We start from the raw sequence: 20,535 nt of genomic DNA on the forward strand, positions 1-20,535 counted from the left end.
GAATATTGCCTCAGAAAATTCCTGTACTTGTTATTATATAAATGTGAACAGGAAAATTTGATTTTGTGGTCTGAGTGAAGTGGAACCACACATTTCAACAATTAAGTCAAAGCTAAGTTTACTGTGCTTCTAGGTGATACTAAATGAAAGCTTCTCTAAATACAGTGAATGTTAGATGCTACTTGAAAAAAAGAAAGCTAAACTTAAGCTTTTATAAGCCTTACCGCAAAACTTAAATTTTCTACTTCATTTACAAGTTTAGATAATGTTTTTATGTTAAAAAATGTTAGGTACTATAGACAACTGAAAAAATTATCTTCTGATTTTCTTGCCTTTGCAGCACTTAACAGCTTTCATGCTTTGTGACTCTGTATAATTTTGTATGCATGTATTTATGAAATAAGTTTTATTGTCATCAATATCAGTATGAGTGGTTTATAGTATTTAGCAAAACTGGTTGTCTTAGTTTAAGTTCACTAAGTTGACATTTTTTGTCTAAAAAATTTTATAACTACTCTAGAAGTAATTATAATTGAATTCTAACCAAATTTACTGTGATAATTAAATGTGAAATTAATAAGTAGATTTTTATTCTAGAATTGTTTGATTTTGCTGTCCATTACCTTATGTCTCTGAAAGCTTAGCTTTTTATTGATCTCCCCAGAAAAGCTTGTTGTTATTTAACATGAAATTTTGGGAAAAAGCAATAAACTGTCAGAAAATAAAAATTATCCTTCCCTTTCTTTGGGAATAGAAATTACAGAAATACAGCATTAACTAAAATTACAAAGATGTTTTATCATGTTTTGGAAGGCATTACAGATATATTTTGAAAAGCCCTAGTAAAAATAAGAATCTTAATGATTATTTTATTTTTATTAAAAAATTACAATACCAACAAGTTTCAAATTTAAGGCAAGTGACTTTTTTTTTTTTTTAAGATTTTATTTATTTATTCATGAGTGACACAGAGAGAGAAGAGAGAGAGAGAGAGAGAGGCAGAGACACAGGCTCCCTGCATGGAGCCTGACATGGGACTCTATCCTGGGACTCCAGGATCATGCCCTGGGCTGAAGGTGGCGCTAAACCGCTGAGCCACCCAGGCTGCCCGGCTTATTAAATTATAGTGAGCAAATTCACCTTTCTTTTGAACCTCATGATTTTTGGCACTTTTCTCCTTTTTGATCAGCAAAATAAAATACAATAAAATGGATAAAACTAGTCATCTAGTTTGCCTTTTTGGGGTTTCTTTTTTTAAGGTTACTACTGATTATTATTAGGTAAGTACTTATCAAACAGAATTGATTTGGTAAATATAATTGTTACTCTGTATTTTTCTTTCAAGAAGGGATAAGTAAGTGAAATTTTTTTACCAGGTTTTCTTAATGTGGATTTGCTTTTCACAGATGATTTACAAGATGTAATAGAGAGGGCTGTCCAGATTGGAGTTAAAAAGGTAACATTTTGTTTTCATTAAATGTTTTTCAAATAATTAAATTTGGTTAAGAGACTGTAGAATAGAAGAGAAAGAGCTAATGCCACACTTGGCATTTTGGGCTGTGCATTGTCAACAAGTAATATTAGCAAGTAAATGAAATACATAAAAATTTAAGTGACACAGACTTCATGCTTGGATAGTTCTTTCATGTGAGTAGAAATGTAAATGGCAAAGTCTCTGAAAAAAATTTTTAAAGCCTATCTGAATTATCAGGCTTCTCAAGATGCAACTCTTTTTTTTTTTTTTTCCACTTTTCAATTAAGGGTTTGTTATTTTTTTATAATACATTTATTTTTTATTGGTGTTCAGTTTACCAACATACAGAATAACACCCAGTGCTCATCCCATCAAGTGCCCCCCTCAGTGCCCGTCACCCATTCACCCCCACCCCCCGCCCTCCTCCCCTTCCATCACCCCTAGTTCGTTTCCCAGAGTTAGGAGTCTTTATGTTCTGTCTCCCTTTCTGATATTTCCCACACATTTCCTCTCCCTTCCCTTATATTCCCCTTCACTATTATTTATATTCCCCAAATGAATGAGAACATACAATGTTTGTCCTTCTCCAATTGACTTACTTCACTCAGCATAATACCCTCCAGTTCCATCCACGTTGAAGCAAATGGTGGGTATTTGTCATTTCTTTTTTTTTTTTTTTTTAATTTTTTTTTTTTTTAATTTATTTATGATAGTCACAGAGAGAGAGAGAGACAGGCAGAGACACAGGCAGAGGGAGAAGCAGGCTCCATGCACCGGGAGCCCGATGTGGGATTCGATCCCGGGTCTCCAGGATCGCGCCCTGGGCGAAAGGCAGGCGCCAAACCGCTGCGCCACCCAGGGATCCCGTATTTGTCATTTCTAATGGCTGAGTAATATTCCATTGTATACATAAACCACAGCTTCTTTATCCATTCTTCTTTTGATGGACACCGAGGCTCCTTCCACAGTTTGGCTATTGTGGACATTGCTGCTAGAAACATCGGGGTGCAGGTGTCTCGGCGTTTCATTGCATCTGAATCTTTGGAGTAAATCCCCAACAGTGCAATTGCTGGGTCATAGGGCAGGTCTATTTTTAACTCTTTGAGGAACCTCCACACAGTTTTCCAGAGTGGCTGCACCAGTTCACATTCCCACCAACAGTGTAAGAGGGTTCCCTTTTCTCCGCATCCTCTCCAACATTTGTGGTTTCTTGCCTTGTTAATTTTCCCCATTCTCACTGGTGTCAGGTGGTATCTCATTGTGGTTTGGATTTGAATTTCCCTGATGGCAGGTGATGCGGAGCATTTTCTCCTGTGCATGTTGGCCATGTCTATGTCTTCCTCTGTGAGATTTCTGTTCATGTCTTTTGCCCATTTCATGATTGGATTGTTTGTTTCTTTGATGTTGAGTTTAGTAAGTTCTTTATAGATTTTGGAAACTAGCCCTTTATCTGATAGGTCATTTGCAAATATCTTCTCCCATTTTGTAGGTTGTCTTTTAGTTTTGTTGACTGTATCCTTTGCTGTGCAAAAGCTTCTTATCTTGATGAAGTCCCAATAGTTCATTTTTGCTTTTGTTTCTTTTGCCTTCGTGGATTTATCTTGCAAGAAGTTACTGTGGCCAAGTTCAAAAAGGGTGTTGCCTGTGTTCTCCTCTAGGATTTTGATGGAATCTTGTCTCACATTTAGATCTTTCATCCATTTTGAGTTTATCTTTGTGTGTGGTGAAAGAGAGTGGTCCAGTTTCATTCTTCTGCATGTGGATGTCCAATTTTCCCAGCACATTTATTGAAGAGATTGTCTTTCTTCCAATGGATAGTCTTTCCTCCTTTATTGAATATTAGTTGACCATAAAGTTCAGGGTCCACTTCTGGGTTCTCTATTCTGTTCCATTGATCTATGTGTCTGTTTTTGTGTCAGTACCACACTGTCTTGATGACCACAGCTTTGTAGTACAACCTGAAATCTGGCATTGTGAGGCCCCCAGCTATGGTTTTCTTTTTTAAAATTCCCCTGGCTATTCGGGGTCTTTTCTGAATCCACACAGATCTTAAAATAATTTGTTCTAACTCTCTGAAGAAAGTCCATGGTATTTTGATAGGGATTGCATTAAACGTGTAAATTGCCCCGTGTAACATTGACATTTTCACAATATTAATTCTTCCAATCCATGAGCATGGAATATTTTTCCATCTCTTTGTGTCTTCCTCAATTTCTTTCAGAAATGTTCTATAGTTTTTAGGGTATAGATCCTTTACCTCTTTGGTTAGGTTTATTCCTAGGTATCTTATGCTTTTGGGTGCAATTGTAAATGGGATTGACTCCTTAATTTCTCTTTCTTCAGTCTCATTGTTAGTGTATAGAAATGCCATTGATTTCTGGGCATTGATTTTGTATCCTGCCACGCTACCAAATTGCTGTATGAGTTCTAGCAATCTTGGGGTGGAGGCTTTTGGGTTTTCAAGATGCAACTCTTAATAAATTTTATAACATAATTTATCATTTGCTAGAATTCAGTGGTTATCAGAAAGACGTGTATCTGTCACCAAGTTTAGCTTTTTATAGTATGGATACACCTTTTCAAATAACTTCAAAGACACTTTAATTTTTATAGTACTTATTTGATTATCAGGGAAATTCCACTTTTTAAAGAGTTCTAAGCAAATGAGTATTAACTCTGTGTCAAATTATTTGATGAGACACTTTTAAATTAGTATTTAAAAAAAATATCAGGCGAACCCACATATGTACACTGGAGGTTAGGACAGTGTGGCATCAGGATATGTAGTTGCGGCTTCTCAGTTGAATAACCTCAGATGTAACAGACTAATGACCCTGCTGGCTTCCGAATTCTGTAGTCCCAGCTCTGAAATGTAGAGTCACTGTTCACAAGTAATAAGAATGGATAAAAGTGACAGCATTCATTACTGATTATCCAGTTATTCTCTGCATGGTAATTCACTTTATAAAATGCTTTTCTGCAAACTCTGAAACACCAAGCTCCTAAATTTTCATGTGTCAGCCATGAGTAATTTAATCCTGACATTGGAAACATACACACTCCGATGTAAGAATGGCAGAAACAGAATTTACTTGGATGTGGTTCCAAATCAGAATCTAATGTAGTGCCTTGCAGCTACAATGTAGTGATTAAAAGCACAGCTATGGTATCACACAGCTGGGTTCCAGCCCCAGCTTCCTTCTCCAGAGCTTTGTAACATGGGTGCTTATCTCTCTAGGCATCAGTATTCGCATCTGTAATTTGAGAATAATAATGCCCAATTAAGGGAATTGTGAGAGTTAAATAAAGCTGGAGAGCAAAGCACTTGATATTGTACCTGCATAGATACCCTCTACTCTATTAGGTTGATGGTGGAAGCCACCATCGTTCTAATATCACCATTGTGACTTGGGAGAGGAAATTACGTCCTCTAACTTGTCCTTACTTTTTCACCTATTTGGGAAAGTTATAGATAAAATAAAAGATAGACATGAATAGCAACTATTTTACAGAATTGAAATACTAGACATGGGCACCTGGTCTTATATTAAAGAATTAGGTAGTGTTAGTAAACAGTCAAGTTCTCCCAGTATTTTTGTTAACATCTTATACCCTGTGTTTCATAAGGAGTTGAGGATTTAATTATAGTTGTGTGTTCCCTGAATAGATACTCAGTGCCTATTATATATGAAGTTTAGGTTGCTATATGAAAACATCTGCTCATCATTTGCACTTCCTCCCATGTTGTGTATGTTTTCTCTTTAGGCGTGGACCTAGAAGGAATTCTTCATTTTAGCTCAGTGAGGTGCTTGAAGTGAGATGCTTAAAAAAATCAGTGTGTTTTATAAGTCACTTCTTTAGAAGGTTGTATACTTCAGCAGGACTGCCTCAGTAGCCACCCCCCCCACACATTGCTCTTTGGTGATATTTTCCTTTTCATACATTGTTTCTGACTGCCGGTGGACCCTGAGGGCTGCCTCTTTAGAAGTGTGCTTTTGTGCCAGGAGCCATCCATGTCCTTACAAAGAATTCAATATACGTTAATCCAGTGATTGTCAAACTTTTGGTCTCAGAACCCATTCACATTCTTCAGTATTCTTGAGGATCCCACAGAGCTTTTGTGCGTGTGTTTTATGTTAGTATTAGAAATTAAAACTGATAAGAATGTAAAATATCTATTAACAGTAAGACATTATATAACATAAGTAGCATATTTTTTTGAAAAATAAGTATCTACCAAACCAAAAAAATGCAGTGACGTGATTGGAATTGTTTTATCTTTTTTTTAAATATCTCATGAATGTCTGGCTCTTAATAGAGACTACTGAACTTGGAGATCTGTTTTTGCAGTCAGTGTCTTGTGCTGTTACACATCATGTAGCCTCTGATATATCTCATTGCACACTTGTGGCCAAGTGAGAGAGAAAAAGGCAAATAGCGTCTTAGTATTATTACGAAAATAGTTTTGACTTCACATTCCCCTGGGGTTTCTGGGACCACACTTGGAGAACTGTTGAATTAATAAACACTACTGAATCCTTAGATGAATAGAATTCTAAATTCAGAAGTCTTTAGTTATTCAGTCTTTCATAATGTGATCTAACAAGAAAAACAGACCTGTGAATACATTTTAATAGGAAGGTGTGACAAAATCTGCATGGTATGCTTGTATGTTTGGAGAGACCACTCTACATAGGAGGTGACCTTTCAGCGAGATTTTAAAGGAAGGGTAAGTGTGACAGAGAGAGAAGCATTCTGGAAAAAAGCATTAGGAAGGCATGTTTGATAAGCTGTTGTTGATACTCTATTCAAGTGGGCTTATTTTATTTCTTTCTATTTCAGTTTATGATTACAGGTGGAAATCTGCAGGACAGTAAAGAGGCACTGCATTTGGCACAAACAAATGGTATCCTCATATTACTTTTACCTCCCAAAAATATGAATTAAGTTATTTTGGAGAAATCTTTCTAAGAACTGCCTCAGGTACAATACAATGGATTGTGATGGTAGAAACAATAGAAAAATAGACTGATTGCAATGGGACAGTGTTAAGAGGAAAGAATTCAAAGTGCTACTTGGTGTATCAGATGTTTGATTAAACCCTCTCTCTCACTGTACTTAAGGATTATTTTAAGATTTCAGTTAACGAGAATTAAGTTCACCATGGTTTAGCCTCACATATTCCTGATGTAGGGTTTTTTTTTTTTTTTTTTTGTATGTTGTAATGTATTTAAGATGTGTGTTGCCTAAAAAAAAAAAAAAAAAAAAAAAAAGATGTGAGTTGCTTTTCATTTGCACATTTTAAATTTAAACTGAAGGATCATTTATTAAATATTTATCATGCAAACCATTGTTGTAAGGCCCCAGGAATGCAAGTAATAATATATAATACTCATTTTATGTTCATACATCTTGCATTTATTTAAAATCTATAAAGTTTTGGAATTGGTTCCTAAGGGAATCCTAGTTAAAGAAAACATCTCCTTTATCTGGCATTCATTTTACCTAATTCTTTTTGGTTCTGCTTTTTGGCAAGCATGCTTCTTGTGCTAGATGTTGAAGAGTTAGGCCTTCTGTGTTACTTTTCAAATTACTGATTTACTTATTAAAAGTTATTTTTTATGGAAAGCTTTCAAAAATGCATACTTCTCTTCAGCATCCACTGACATTTTTCCTTAGTGATTAAGATAAAAGTAGTCATCTTCTCAGATGCCTTTGGGGGTATAAAAATATTGTCTTCCATATTTTTTACCCCCAAAGAGATATGCTTTTTTTTTTTTTTTAATGAGAGGAGGAGTTTTTTTTTTTTAAGATTTTATTTATTTATTCATGAGACACAGAGAGAGAAAGAGAGAGAGTCAGAGACACAGGCAGAGGGAGAAGCAGGCTCCATGCAGGGAACCCGACGTGGGACTCGATCCCGGGTCTCCAGGATCAGGCCCTGGGCTGAAGGTGGCGCTAAACTGCTGAGCCATCCAGGCTGCCCCAGAGATATGCTTTTAAAAGTTCTTGAATCTCCCTTGTCAGCCCTCATCACTCATCTTCCTGTACCTGCATCCTCACTGCTTTAAAACCTCTGCCTCCATGTATGTAAACATCTGTAGAAGAGGCTGAGGATGATCCCCACCTCTCTCATGGGTTCAGATGCAAGCCACTTCGAAGCCCTTTTTGACTTCACATTTGTGTTCCATACAATTACAGCTATCAAATAATTGCATGTCTCCAAATAAGTGAACTTTATTTTTTATTAGAAAAACAAATCCCCCTTCCATTTCTTTGAGTCACCCTTTTTAAGGGGAAGAAATATATATATATATAGAATTACCATATTGAATAGATGAAACAAGACAGTGATGTGAATAGTAAATATAAAAGATATAATTAAGTTATGACATTTCATTCTCCTAAGAGAATTCTCCATTCTACAAGACTCAGTAAATACCACGCTTTGGAAAGAGTTGAATTAATTCCTTTTACAAATATGTTAAGGCAATTTTCATATTCCTGTTCTGCTTTGTTAAGATATTCCAAAAATTGTTATAGGATTGTTATAGGATTGTTATAGGATTAAGCTTATGTAGTTATTGTAGTTCAGGTAGTTTACGACTATTGTTAAAAAGTAACCAGTTGAAATTATTTGATGTTCTATCATTTTTGTATATTAAATATAATATGGAAAATATTTTGAAAATAATCCTAAGACATTATTTTGTGCTAGATATGTTTTTCAGTACAGTTGGATGTCATCCTACCAGATGTGATGAATTTGAAAAGAATGACCCTGATCATTATTTAATGGAATTGTTAAACCTTGCTGAAAACAATAAGGGGAAAGTTGTAGCAATAGGAGAGTGTGGACTGGGTAAGTGCCAACCTACTCTGTTAAGAGTGACTTTGAAAGTGATTTGTTCTGTACTAAAGTTAATGAGTACTTATTGGTTCTTTTTTTATCTTTTAAAGATTTTGACCGACTACAGTTCTGTCCCAGAGATACTCAGCTCAAGTAAGGAAATTTATTGACTTTAGAAATTTTTGCAAAATCTTGAGTAGATTTTTTTTTTTAATAGCTTTTATCCGTTCAGAATATAGTTGGATTAAGCATCAGGATTTTTTTATTTTTTCCTTTGTATATCAGAAGTTAAGTGAAACAAATTCCATGCATACTGGAAAATAAGGGATGAGTTTTACATGATGGAGACTTTTGTTCTTTGCCTAATAAATGTATTCATGCATGAACCATTCCAATGAAATGATTTAAATTCACTCATGGGGGGCATGATTTAAGAGCAAGGAGTATTAAAGAGAGATTATAGGATCAATCACCAAAGCAGAAAGAACCTGTTTTACTCTTGCTGGGCACTGGATATTGTCAATTAAGAATGTGGGGTCTTTTCATAGGAGTCATGTGGAGAGTAGTGGCTTCCCAGAAAACCCCAAAGTTCATAAGCCTTGTAGACTTCCTATAACTCACTGTCTATACCTTTTAGTTGGAGCTCCTGTCAGCATACCAGTGAGTAGTGTTACAGGCCAAAAAGGAAAATTAGGTCATAGACTTAATTTAAGACATGAGCATTTTGTTGCATTTCAAAAACAACGTATTAATTATCCAGGAGATAAAACATTAGAATAAATCCTCTTGGAGCTGTTTGGTGACATGATACTGTGTTTTTCAGGGACATTCACATGATTACTAGCAGGTAACCTCCCTTGAATATCATTATAGATCAGCTGACTTATCTTAAAAGTTCACATACTCATATTTTTTTTTTTTTTTTTTTTTTTTTATTTTATTTATTTATGATAGTCACAGAGAGAGAGAGAGAGAGGCAGAGACACAGGCGGAGGGAGAAGCAGGCTCCATGCACCGGGAGCCTGATGTGGGATTCGATCCCGGGTCTCCAGAATCGCGCCCTGGGCCAAAGGCAGGCGCCAAACCGCTGCGCCACCCAGGGATCCCTACATACTCATATTTAAATAGAAAAATAGGGTTGCCTAGGTGGCTCACCGGTTGAGCATCTGCCCTTGGCTCAGGGGGTGATCCTGGATTCCCAGGATCAAGTCCCACGTCGGGCTCCCAGTGTGGAGCCTGCTTCTCCCTCTGCTTGTGTGTCTGCCTCTCTCACTCTCTGTGTCTCTCATGAATAAATAAATAAAATAAAATAAAAAGTTGACTGTTTATGTTTCTTAGGTTAAGCCCACATATCTTAATTCCTCCATCTTAGAGTCTGTTTTTGGCCAAGATGAACCTCTTGAAGCAAACAGGACTGTGTAGGGTACGACAATCAACGACTGGCAGAGTCCCTCAAGATTCCCTGCCCATAGACTTTTATCCAGATGCATTCAAACTGATTCTAAAATGCAACCTAAATATCTTAAACTCATTTTTTTTTTTTTTTGTATTTAATGTAAACATTGATAGTTCTGTTTTACTGCTCTGAGGATATTTCCACCATCACCTTAAGATCAGAACGTAAGGGACGCCTGGGTGGCTCAGTGGTTGAACGTCTGCCTTTGGCTCAGATCATGACTCTGGGGTCCTGGGATTGAGTCCTGCATTGCGCTCCCCACAAGGAGCCTGCTTCTCCTACTGCCTGTGTCTTTGACTCTTTCTGTGTGTCTCTCATGAATAAAGAAATAATATCTTAAAGAAAAAAAAGATCAGAACTTAAAACAATATGTATAGCAGGATATAGTTTGCTTGAACACAGATGCCAACTGCCCAGGTATTGATCTGTACTAGAGAGTTTAAACTCCATTCAGTAAATGATTATCAAGTGTCTCCTTAGTGTGATACAAAGAATAGGCTTGGTTCTGATGAGAGGACATAAAGAATTAAAATGGGTTGAAAATGCTAACAAAAAGGCATATGACAACGGGAGGGAAGGACTTTCTGGGGGGAAAAGTTAGGGAAGGCTTTGTTAATAAGGTGAAGGGGGTATGAGCTAGGCCTCTTCCAGAGTAGAAAAATTTAAGGACAAACTAAAGTATGGTATAAATTTTGAAAAGATGGGTGGCTCAACTTGAGATTTTTAAGTTAAAACATCAAATAAAATATCAAATGATTTAGTAAAAAGCACACTAGTAGAATCCCATTTGGATTGTTGTTACGGAAGCAAATACCCCTTTGCTCCCTCTTTCCCCTAGCATGTACTCAGAGTATGCAGCTCCTTTCCCGCACACATGGTGCATAGTACTTGTTGGAGCCTTTCTCACGTTGTCCTAGAAGTACAGCTATGGTACGTCTTCCCATCCCACAGCAGACTAGTGTCTGAGGTCTGCAGAGGCACATACCCAGTCTCACTCATGTTGTAGTGCCCATAGCACCATGCACAGTACTCTCAGCACATGGTGGGTACTCCATAAATATTCACTGAGTTTTAATTTTTTATTTAAAGATTTTATTTATTTACTCTAGAAATAGATGGAGAGCGAGCGAGAGTGTGAGAGAGCCAAGCAGGGGGAGGAGCAGAGAGACAAGGAAGGCAGACCCTGTGCTGAGCACAGAGCCCCACACGGGGCTAGATCCCATGACCCTGAGATCATGACCTGACCCCAAAACAGAGTCAGACACTTAACCAACTGAGCCACCCAGGCACCTCGTTCACTGAGTTTTTAATAAGGAGAAGAGGTGTTTTTGATTCCTGGAGAACAGCATGGATAAAAACCCTATAATTCAGCTTTTGCTGTTGCATCTTTTCTTGGAAGAATTTAGATTTTGAGCTGTTGTTTTATACCATCTGGGACAATTAACCAGTGTATGACTTGTTTTTGTTTTTTAAGTAAAAATGCAGTCAGGAAAAAGATGTATGAGAAGAGAAAAATAGACAGTGGTGTGATGGATTAGTAGGCAAGACAGATCTAATGTGCAGTAGACACTGGCTAGAAATACTGTCTGAGACGTAACGGTAAGTAAAGGTGGTACATAAGTGTGCAGGGTGGTTCTCTGTGGAATCAACAGCTTTGGGTTTGAATCATAACTGACATTTGGTGGCTGTATGTCTCTTCGTAGACCTCAGTTTCTTCATCGTTGAAATGGGGATAATACTGCCTTTCTTAACATTTGGTATGTAAACCCCATAGTAACATGCTTGGCACAAGTAAGTGCTCAATACACTGTGGTTGTGGTGTCATTCTTAGAAATATTTTCATTCAAAAAAAAAAAAAGAAATATTTTCATTCTAAAGAAAATACAGGATATACTTTTTCTTTGGGGCTTTTGAAAAGTATTTTTTTAAAGAGCAAAAAACCAAAAAGCATGAGAAAAAGGGAAAAGCGGATTTTGTTGTGGATAAACATACCCTGTGTTTTCAGTTTCTTTGCCTGATGCTACATTCCCTTTTCTTGTTGCAAATTTAGAACTCCGTTCACTTCCAAGTGGGAGGAATTTGCTGTGGAATTTTTCTTGGGGCTTTAAAATGTTAATACTGTGCAGGTCTCTGTTTTTGAAAAAGAAATCTGACATCAGACAAGATTTCAAACTAATCATTTGGGGACTTAGGGAACCTCAGAGATGAGAGATTGAGGCCATCCCTGTCCTAGGCCAGCCTAAAGGTAGGTTCGTTGCCAGTTAAGCTGCAAGCTGCGCTGCTGGAACACTCTGGGCATTTTGGAGTTGCCTGGATCCGAATTCCCAACAGTTACTCTGAAGCTGACCTTTTCAAGCCCTTAGTTATTGTTGACCCTAAAATGTAAGAATCAGTAATATAGTCAGAAGCAAATTGCAGCTTCACTAAAAGGAGAAATCTAACTCAAGCAAACAGTGCTTTTCATATGCGAACTAAGATAAAACACAAAAGAAACAGAGAAGTCTCTGGATAGGTGCCAGTTCCTACCCTGTAACTTAGGCTGTTTCTAGTTACCACGGTGGGGTTTTTTCTTTAAAGGCAATAGGTACTTAATGTCAAGTACCAGTTTTCCTCGATTTATGTCCTTAGGAATAATTGGCCTCCTTAAGACACCTAGCTAGCTTGAGTGCATGGACCTTTCTTTTCTCATATGCAAAATTCTGGAGGCACATTGCTTGAAACATCTGTTATTTTCATAATTTGTACTTTTGCCTGCTGTGAGGGGTAGGCTTATTCCCAAGGTGATCATTAGATTCTATAAATCTGTGGCTCGGTTGTGTGGCTTTGTACATAGAATTTTGTGTATGAAAGAAATGATCCCAGTAGAGTGGGAAGCATGAAGCAGAGTGTGTGTGTGGTGTGTAGCCAGAAGTCAGATACATGGTAAAGTTTACGTAATGACTGGAGCACACTTAATTGTTGACATTTGAATTACTTTAGAGATTATGGAAATAGTGACTTTTCTTTCACGATTTCATTTGTTTCCTACACTGTGAAAATGAAAATTATTTTTCCTTATTCTAGCCTAGCAGACTGTGAAAAGGTGATTTAAAAGCCTAAATATTGGATAATAAAGACAAAGACCACCAACATTATGAAAACTATTTAAGAAGTACACTTCGGTTTTTAATTTTAAAGATTTTATTCATTTGAGAGAGCACAAGTTGGGGGGGGTGCCGAGAGAGAGAAGTATACTCCCCACTGGGCCTGGGACCCAATGGTGGGGCTCGACGTGAGGCTTCATCACAGGACCCAGAGATCATGACCCAAGCCAAAGGCAGATGCTTAACCTTATCTGAGCCACCCAGACGCCTCTGTTTCTAATTTTAAACTTTAGCATTTTCAAGAGTACAAAAGGAAAGGGTACTCCAGGAAAATGATTGTCCTGTACTTCAAGGAGACAAGATAGAGGAATATATAGCAAAAGAATTTAAACACAGGGGATCCCTGGGTGGCTCAGCGGTTTAGCGCCTGCCTTCAGCCCAGGGCGTGATCCTGGAGTCTCGGGATCGAGTCCCACATCAGGTCCCTGCATGGAGCCTGCTTTTCCGTCTGCCTGTGTCTCTGCCTCTCTCTCTGTCTCTCATGAATAAATACATAAAATCTTAAAAAAAAGAGAATTTAAACACAAAAGTGTTCCCTAAAATTAAGGTGCCTAGAAAAGGTAAACTCCTATAGGAAAATAAGAAATTTATTATCTAACTTCTGGTTCCATCTTTACTGCATGAACATGAATGAGAATGAGTGAGCACCGCACTGAGAAGACAGGGAACCCCCACTTCCCCCCCTCCTCCCAGCGCTGTTACATCTGGTGCTTGTCATTATGCCGTGGGGCCAGAAAGGCTTCTTTGAAATATCACAACCTATAGTCATTTTGGCTGGGACCTGGAATTAGAGCACTGAATTCTGGTTGCAAGTTTGTCACGTTATAATCTTGGATGAGATCCTACATCCTCTGACACCAGCTCTTGTCCTATTCTAGGGTTATTTTGTGGGTCAGATGAGATAATGGCATGTGGCACTTGAAAAACCTTTTTATAAAGTATTCTCCAAACATTCAGGGCTGCCATTTTATCACATGATTTTTCTTTGAAAAATAGTTTTTATGCTATTTATTTAATAAATCCTTGTGTTTAGTGGTAGTAATTTCTTGTATATCAGCACATGGCAAACACTGAGTATAGAGCTTTGCCTGGCCTCTCACTAGAGCGAATTGACTGTGACTGAGGGTGCCCAGCCAGCTCTGGGCTAGAGGCCAGTGGTGTAATTCTTCCCCTCCAACACATGCTGCAGGGAGGGGATCCCACAAGTGATGGGAGGGTGTCTGCTTTTTTTTGCTGGGGTTTGGTGGGAAAGCTAGTTAAAAGCAATTATTTGAAGGAGCAGCTCCCATCACTGTGGACTTACACATTACAGCTCTTTAATTCTAGTGATCCAGTAGTAAAGTGCTACCTAATTTACCCAGCAGTTACAATGGAAAGCTAAGAAACATTTTTTTAAATAATTTTGTAATCCCAGAAAATGAAGTATCCCTTCCAAAGGAGGCTGTGTGTTAGAAAAGCCTTTGGCTAAGCCAGATGTATTTTAAATGCCTGAGTTCACTACTTCTGTCCTATAATCTCAAGATTGATAAAAGTCCCTTAGAATATTTAACATAATTATTTTTCTCATGCTAAAATAAAATTAACAAGGAAATTTTTTTTTTGGCATTATGCAGATATTTTGAAAAACAGTTTGAACTGGCAGAACAAACAAAATTACCAATGTTTCTTCACTGTCGGAACTCACATGCTGAATTTTTGGGTGAGTTAAAGCTAAAATCTCATTTAGAATTCAAGAATTTTGCAGAAATCAAGCAAGGTATTTGCCAAAAGTTGTTTGTTTTTAATTCACAGATATCATGAAAAGAAACAGAGACCGATGTGTGGGTGGAGTGGTAAGTAGAAGAGTTGTTTTTAGTAGGTGATGCACAGAAGCTTCCTTGTGACCCAGGTTGGCCTCTGAAGTAATCCATATATCAGCAGTAAATATTCTTACCCCTCTTATTGGAGGACAGACTTTTACTATAGGATCTGTGGGCCAGATGTGATACCGACGTAAATCACATTGATTTAATTACATTTATTTTGTTGAAAGTAGAAGAATGATAAAGACTTTGTTCACAAGCAAATCCCATGAATTTACTCCTACATTCTAGTAGGGTGAGTGATAACTTTTTCTCTGTCTCTTCCATCAGACATTCTTCAATGTCTTTCAGTTGAAATTCCAAGCAAAATATAAACTAATTTTAATAAAGTATTTAATATTCACTTCAGGTTTGCCTTCTTAATTTCTTGCCAACTGTATTCATTTACTATTATCACTCTGATTAGAGACATTCCTTTCTGTAATTTGCTTCTACTTCTGTGTGGTCATTTCAATCAGTTCCCATAAATAATATCTGCCTCCCACTTAGCTTAGGCATCCAAAGCAGTGTTTCTTAAATCGTTTTTGGATCATGGATTCTTTTGAAAATCTGCCTCAGAAAAATGCTCAGAGGCACAAATTTTCACCTGTAATTTTGGGAGCGACTCACTAGTCTCTAGCAGGAAAGCTATTATCCAGGCATATAAAACAGTCATGCTAAGTCCAACTAAGTTAAGTGGAAGTGCCCTGAGCACTTACTGTATACCCACATTGCTTTGCTTTTATAGCTTTTTCTCTGTTCAGTTTGTAGCCTCTGCTTCATGTCTCACAGACTGTTAGTGAAAATGTTTTCTGCATTGCAGCGCACATTTTTATCTACTGTTTACTGGCCCTGCAGTTTATCCTTTTGGAACTGTACTTGGGAACTGAGAGAGGCTTAGAGGCTTTCATTAATGCCCTTGGGATTAATGGTTCTACCTCTTAGCCCATTTGCTATATTTCTAAATTAAAATTTACTTAACAGCAAAAAATCCAACCTAAACATTTGACTTTTATCAAAAAAAGATATTGCCAAGGGGTGCCTGGCTGGCTCAGAATGTGTGACTCTTGATCTTAGGGTTCTAAGTTCAAGCCCCACACTGGGTGTAGGATTACTTTAAAAAATCTTAGAAAGAGAGAAAGAGATCACCAAATAAAATAAAACTAATTTCCTGAAATGGTTTATGAAGAGTCTTATTTAAAATTATTTTGATGGATGGTATATTTTCTAGTCAGTTGGAAATGCTAAGGGGAAGAATAAACCCTTCTGGGCAGCTGTGTAAGTTTTATTTTTGAGAAGCATGTTACTCATAGTGGATTCAGACTCTGGATGCTGTACGAATATATTAATGACATCACTTGTTAGGTGTGTGTGTTTATATATTTATTTTTAAAAAGGTTTAGGGCAGCCCGGGTGGCTCAGTGGTTTAGCGCCACCTTTGGCCTGGGGTGTGATCCTGGCGACCCGGGATCGAGTCCCACGTCGGGTTCCCTGCATGGAGCCTGCTTCTCCCTCTGCCTGTGTCTCTGCCTCTCTCTCTCTCTCTCTTTCTCTCTGTGTGTGTCTGTCATGAATAAAATATTAAAAAAAAAAAAGATTTATTTGAGAGAAAGTGCATACACACATGAGCAGGGGAAGGGCCGAGGGAGAGGAGAGAGAGAATCCCAAGCCGACTCAATACCGAGCCCCACATGGGGTTCGATCCCAGAACCCATGAGATCACAATCTGAGTTGAAACCAAGAGTTGGATGTGTAACTGACTGAACCACCCAGGTGCCCCCCTTATTAGGTGTATTTAAAGAAGTGTTGTTACTGTTTTGATTACATAAATATATCTAACGTGTGAAAAACTATGCTTTAATCCCTATATATTTGAAGGAGAACACCACCATTCCTTTTTGCCTACTGAGATAATTATTACTGTGTAATAATTTACATTTTTCAGTGAGATTCTTAGAACTCTTTATAGGTCTTAAAACTTGTCCCTTAAGTCATCTGTCTTCTAGAAAAAAGTATTCCATAACATAAAAATTGAACATTTTAAGATACATTGTACATGGGTTGTTTTTTTTAAATATTTTATTTATTTATACATGAGAGACACACAGAGGCAGAGACACAGGCAGAGGGAAAAGCAGGCTGCCTGTGGGGAGCCCGATGTGGGACCTGATCCCCACACCTGGGATCACGCCCTGAGCCAAAGGCAGACGCTTAACTGCTGAGCCATCCAGACATCTCCATTTTACAGGGTTTTATAACATTTTAAACTTTTCTTTTCCCATGCTTTTGCCTGAGAATGTGGTTCCCACCTCCAGTCCCCTTTCCTGGAGGTACTGCAGTAATGCTGGTGCAGAGCCATCAGCACAGCCAGAGAGAGAAAGTCTAGGCAGCCATCTCCCCTCTTGCCTAATACCATTGGAGATGCCCTATTTTAATTGTGAGATTGGATTTGAAAATAAAGATTGTAGGGGCCACCACATTTAAAGCCCTCTGGTCCAAAAACCCTACTGCATCTATACTTTTCCTTAGAAAGTCTTATTAGTGTTATTTAGGATTTTGAAGAAAGTAATTACTAAATAAAATTATACCTGTATGTCCTTAGGTGCATTCATTTGATGGTACGAAGGAAGCAGCAGCTGCCTTGATTGACTTGGATCTCTATATAGGATTTAATGGTTGGTAGGTCCTTAAGTTTGTTTTATATTAAGTAGATTCCTTGTTTTACAGTTAATTGCAGATAAAGATTTAAATGTATTTATTTATCATATTGATCTTGGCCTGCAAATTTCAATAAGTATGTAAGAAATTATACAATATTACTCTTGCAAGTTAAAACTTGAAAGTTACAGAGCTCGGTAGATCATGTGACTCTTAATCTTGGTTGGGGTGGTGAGTTCAAGCCTCGCTGTGGGCATAGAGCGTACTTAACCAAAAAAACAAAAAAAAAAAACTTGCAAGTTATAAGCTATTAACCCTGTATCGCAGTTATGGAAAACAATTTTGTATTGAGATCAGGAGCTAGCTTTCTCTAGCAATGCAAATTATTCTCAGGTCATTTTATCCCTTTAAAACATACATGTTCTTAGCATTGTGTACACATATACACAAGTGATATCCGACTAGGGGGCAAGTCCTACTATGACATAATCATTTTATAGATCTCTCTAGGCCAAGAAACTGAGGCTCACAGAGGTTAAGAAACAGGTATAAAGTAACTCACAGTGTGAGAACCAGTGTCTTCTGGCTCCACGCTCCTTGACCTTTCTGCTGTTACACCACACCAAACCTTGTAAACCCAGTAATAGTTAGCTAGCACAGCTGGGTCCCTGGGCTTTCCCTCTGCAGTGTTTTATTCCTTTAAAAACTACTGCTTAGCTGACTATATTATTTTTTAGTAAAATATCACCTCAGGAAAATAGAACCATGAAATTATTTGTTACAGAGTTCAGACTTATTTATATGTCCTAAATGCTGCTTCTATATCTTAATAATTTATAAACCACTATGGATACATGAATAATAGATTAAAAAGTAGTTCTAAAAAACCTGTAACCACAGTCTCCTCACCATGCCCTCTACCTCTAAGTCAGCTTTTCCAGAGACCCCCCCCACTTGCTTTTTATCGTCATATAATCTAAGTATTACATCTGTGCAGTTCTCTTAATTCACCCTGTTTCCGTTCAGGTGTGCAAGCATCTTACTTCTCACAAGCAGCACTGCCCTGCCACCTGCAGCCTTTCCTCCACAGGCTTGTCCGTGTACGGAGTTCAGAATTTTAGGTTGTATGCATCTTTATTGTGTCCATTATTATGTCTGAAAATATTGTTTACCTCTGAACTGTCAGATACACCACTTTATTTCCCTACAGCAACTTTCCTCATGTTTATTTACTTGGTTTTCTTCAAAGCTTGAAGCCTTCTCACACTTTCCAACCATTGTGAAAAACGCCTTTCTCTGTTTTTCCGTGTGAGGAAAACTGTCTAGATAATCTGGTTGTCTAGATTACCTGTCCAGTTCCTAACCCTTCCATCTTCATTTTGGATCAGTGTCTACTCAGCGATGGAACTCTTATTTAGATCCCGTGTAGTCAGTTTTGTTTTGCTAGAACATGTTTCAAATGAATTTATTCTGCTCCTGAAAGCTTGCCTGCATAGTTAATGAAAGAAAAACAGAAACCTTTCCACTTGTATTTTTCCTGGGCATAAAATTCTAGACTAGAATTAATTTTCGTGAGACTTTATAGGGCTCCATTTCTAGGCTAAATGTCAGTAAGTCAGTGGCTATTCTGATTCCTAGTCTTTATCCTCTGACCTACTGTTTTCTCCCGGTGGAATATTTTAGTTCTTTACCTCTGGTATTATCAGACTTCACAAAGGCATTTTGATGCCTTTGTCATTCAGAGTTTGTGTACTCTATACTGGCCCATTCCAGCTAGAAGTTCATCTCTGTCAGTCCTGGGATTTTTTTTTTTTTTTTCTCTGTTCTTCCTTTGGACCTCCCAGGCTTGTACTGTGATCTCATTTTTTTTTTTCCTCCTGTAATTTCTCTCTCTCTTTTCCCCCCTCCTTTCAAAAATATTTTTCAGCTTTTTAATAAAACTTCCAGCTTCTGGTTTTAATCTCTGAAAGTTCTTTTTTCCCCGATGGTTATCTGGTTTGACAGATACAGATAGATCTTCTTCTCTCTCTAAAGATATGAATTATAAAGTTATTTTTTGTTTGCCATATAATGCTTTTATTTCCTCTGAGTTTCTTTTTCTTCTTTATTTTAGTCTCTGTCATGACTTTCTTTAAATGTCAGGCAATTCTTATTGCCTTCAGGATCCTTCAGAGAGGGAAAAACAGGGTGGAGATTCATAAATGTACCTGTGTTCTGGAGCAGAATAAGTTTGGAGAGGACCTCACCGACCAGTCAGCATTTGGGCTGTTTGCAGCCCCGTGCTTCACCCCTGCACTCCTCTGCACTCCTCGTTCTCCTGTCCAGTCTTTGATTTAGCTTCTCCAGAGACCGTACACACACCCCTATCCCCCCTTCTCTCTCTCAGTCCAGGGTTAGGAAGCAGAAATAGTCATTTCTGCACCAGTTCCCTGAAAAGTAATCTGAGTGTTCTGTCTTTTCTGTTCCCCACTTTTTATTTTTATTTATATTTATTTATTTATTTATTTATTTATTTATTTATTTATTTATTTATTTTTTGTTCCCCACTTTTTAAAGCAGCCCTCACTCAGTCCCTTGCCTTATTACAACCTAAGTACCTAGATCTTCCATTTCCCAGAACTTCTTGGGTGAATTGGTTTGCTTGTCTTCAGTCTTTCCTTGCAGGCACATGGCACATAAGTCACTTAGCACATAAACAGGGATCATTTATCATTTTACTGTCTATTTTCTGCTTTATAGTTTTGTTACTAAGAGAAATATCTCCTAGTTTCACCAAAAAATGTGTTTCTGGTTTTGTTTTATTTTGTTTTTTTTAATTTTGAAATGATTTTTAAGACAAGATGATAGTAGCGGTGCCTGGGTGGCTCAGTCAGTTGAGCGTCTGTTGATTCAGCCCAGATCATGGTCTCAGGGTTGTGGGATTGGACACTGTTGGGCTCCATGCTCACAGCAGAGTCTGCCTGAGATTCTCTCTCTCCTTCTGTCCCTCTCCTGGCTTGCACTTTAAATAAAATATTAAAAAAAAAAAAAAAAGAGGGTAGAAGGTCTGCATTTCATCAACTTGAAATATACATCTTAAAAAATTTCTGTATGACCTTGAATTTATAAGGATA

At 37.6% G+C, this 20,535-nt stretch overlaps 1 protein-coding gene across 10 annotated transcripts in view; it reads left to right on the forward strand.

Moving 5' to 3' along the window:
* TATDN1 (TatD DNase domain containing 1) overlaps positions 1-20,535 on the forward strand; it is a 65,182-nt gene that overhangs the window by 17,515 nt on the left and 27,132 nt on the right. For 7 of the 10 annotated variants that reach the window (XM_041768952.1, XM_041768949.1, XM_041768951.1 and 4 more), the window contains 7 exons: positions 1,407-1,456; positions 6,317-6,380; positions 8,193-8,336; positions 8,435-8,477; positions 14,537-14,622; positions 14,715-14,755; positions 17,367-17,443. In XM_041768952.1, coding sequence (XP_041624886.1) covers positions 1,407-1,456; positions 6,317-6,380; positions 8,193-8,336; positions 8,435-8,477; positions 14,537-14,622; positions 14,715-14,755; positions 17,367-17,443 — 505 coding nt within the window. Of the gene's footprint in view, positions 1-1,406; positions 1,457-6,316; positions 6,458-8,192; positions 8,337-8,434; positions 8,478-14,536; positions 14,623-14,714; positions 14,756-17,366; positions 17,444-20,535 lie in introns of those variants that run through there. The other 3 variants (XM_041768953.1, XM_041768955.1, XM_041768954.1) reach the window with 3 other exon arrangements.

This window comes from Vulpes lagopus, chromosome 9 (assembly GCF_018345385.1).
Source record: "Vulpes lagopus strain Blue_001 chromosome 9, ASM1834538v1, whole genome shotgun sequence".
Lineage (NCBI taxonomy): Eukaryota > Metazoa > Chordata > Mammalia > Carnivora > Canidae > Vulpes > Vulpes lagopus.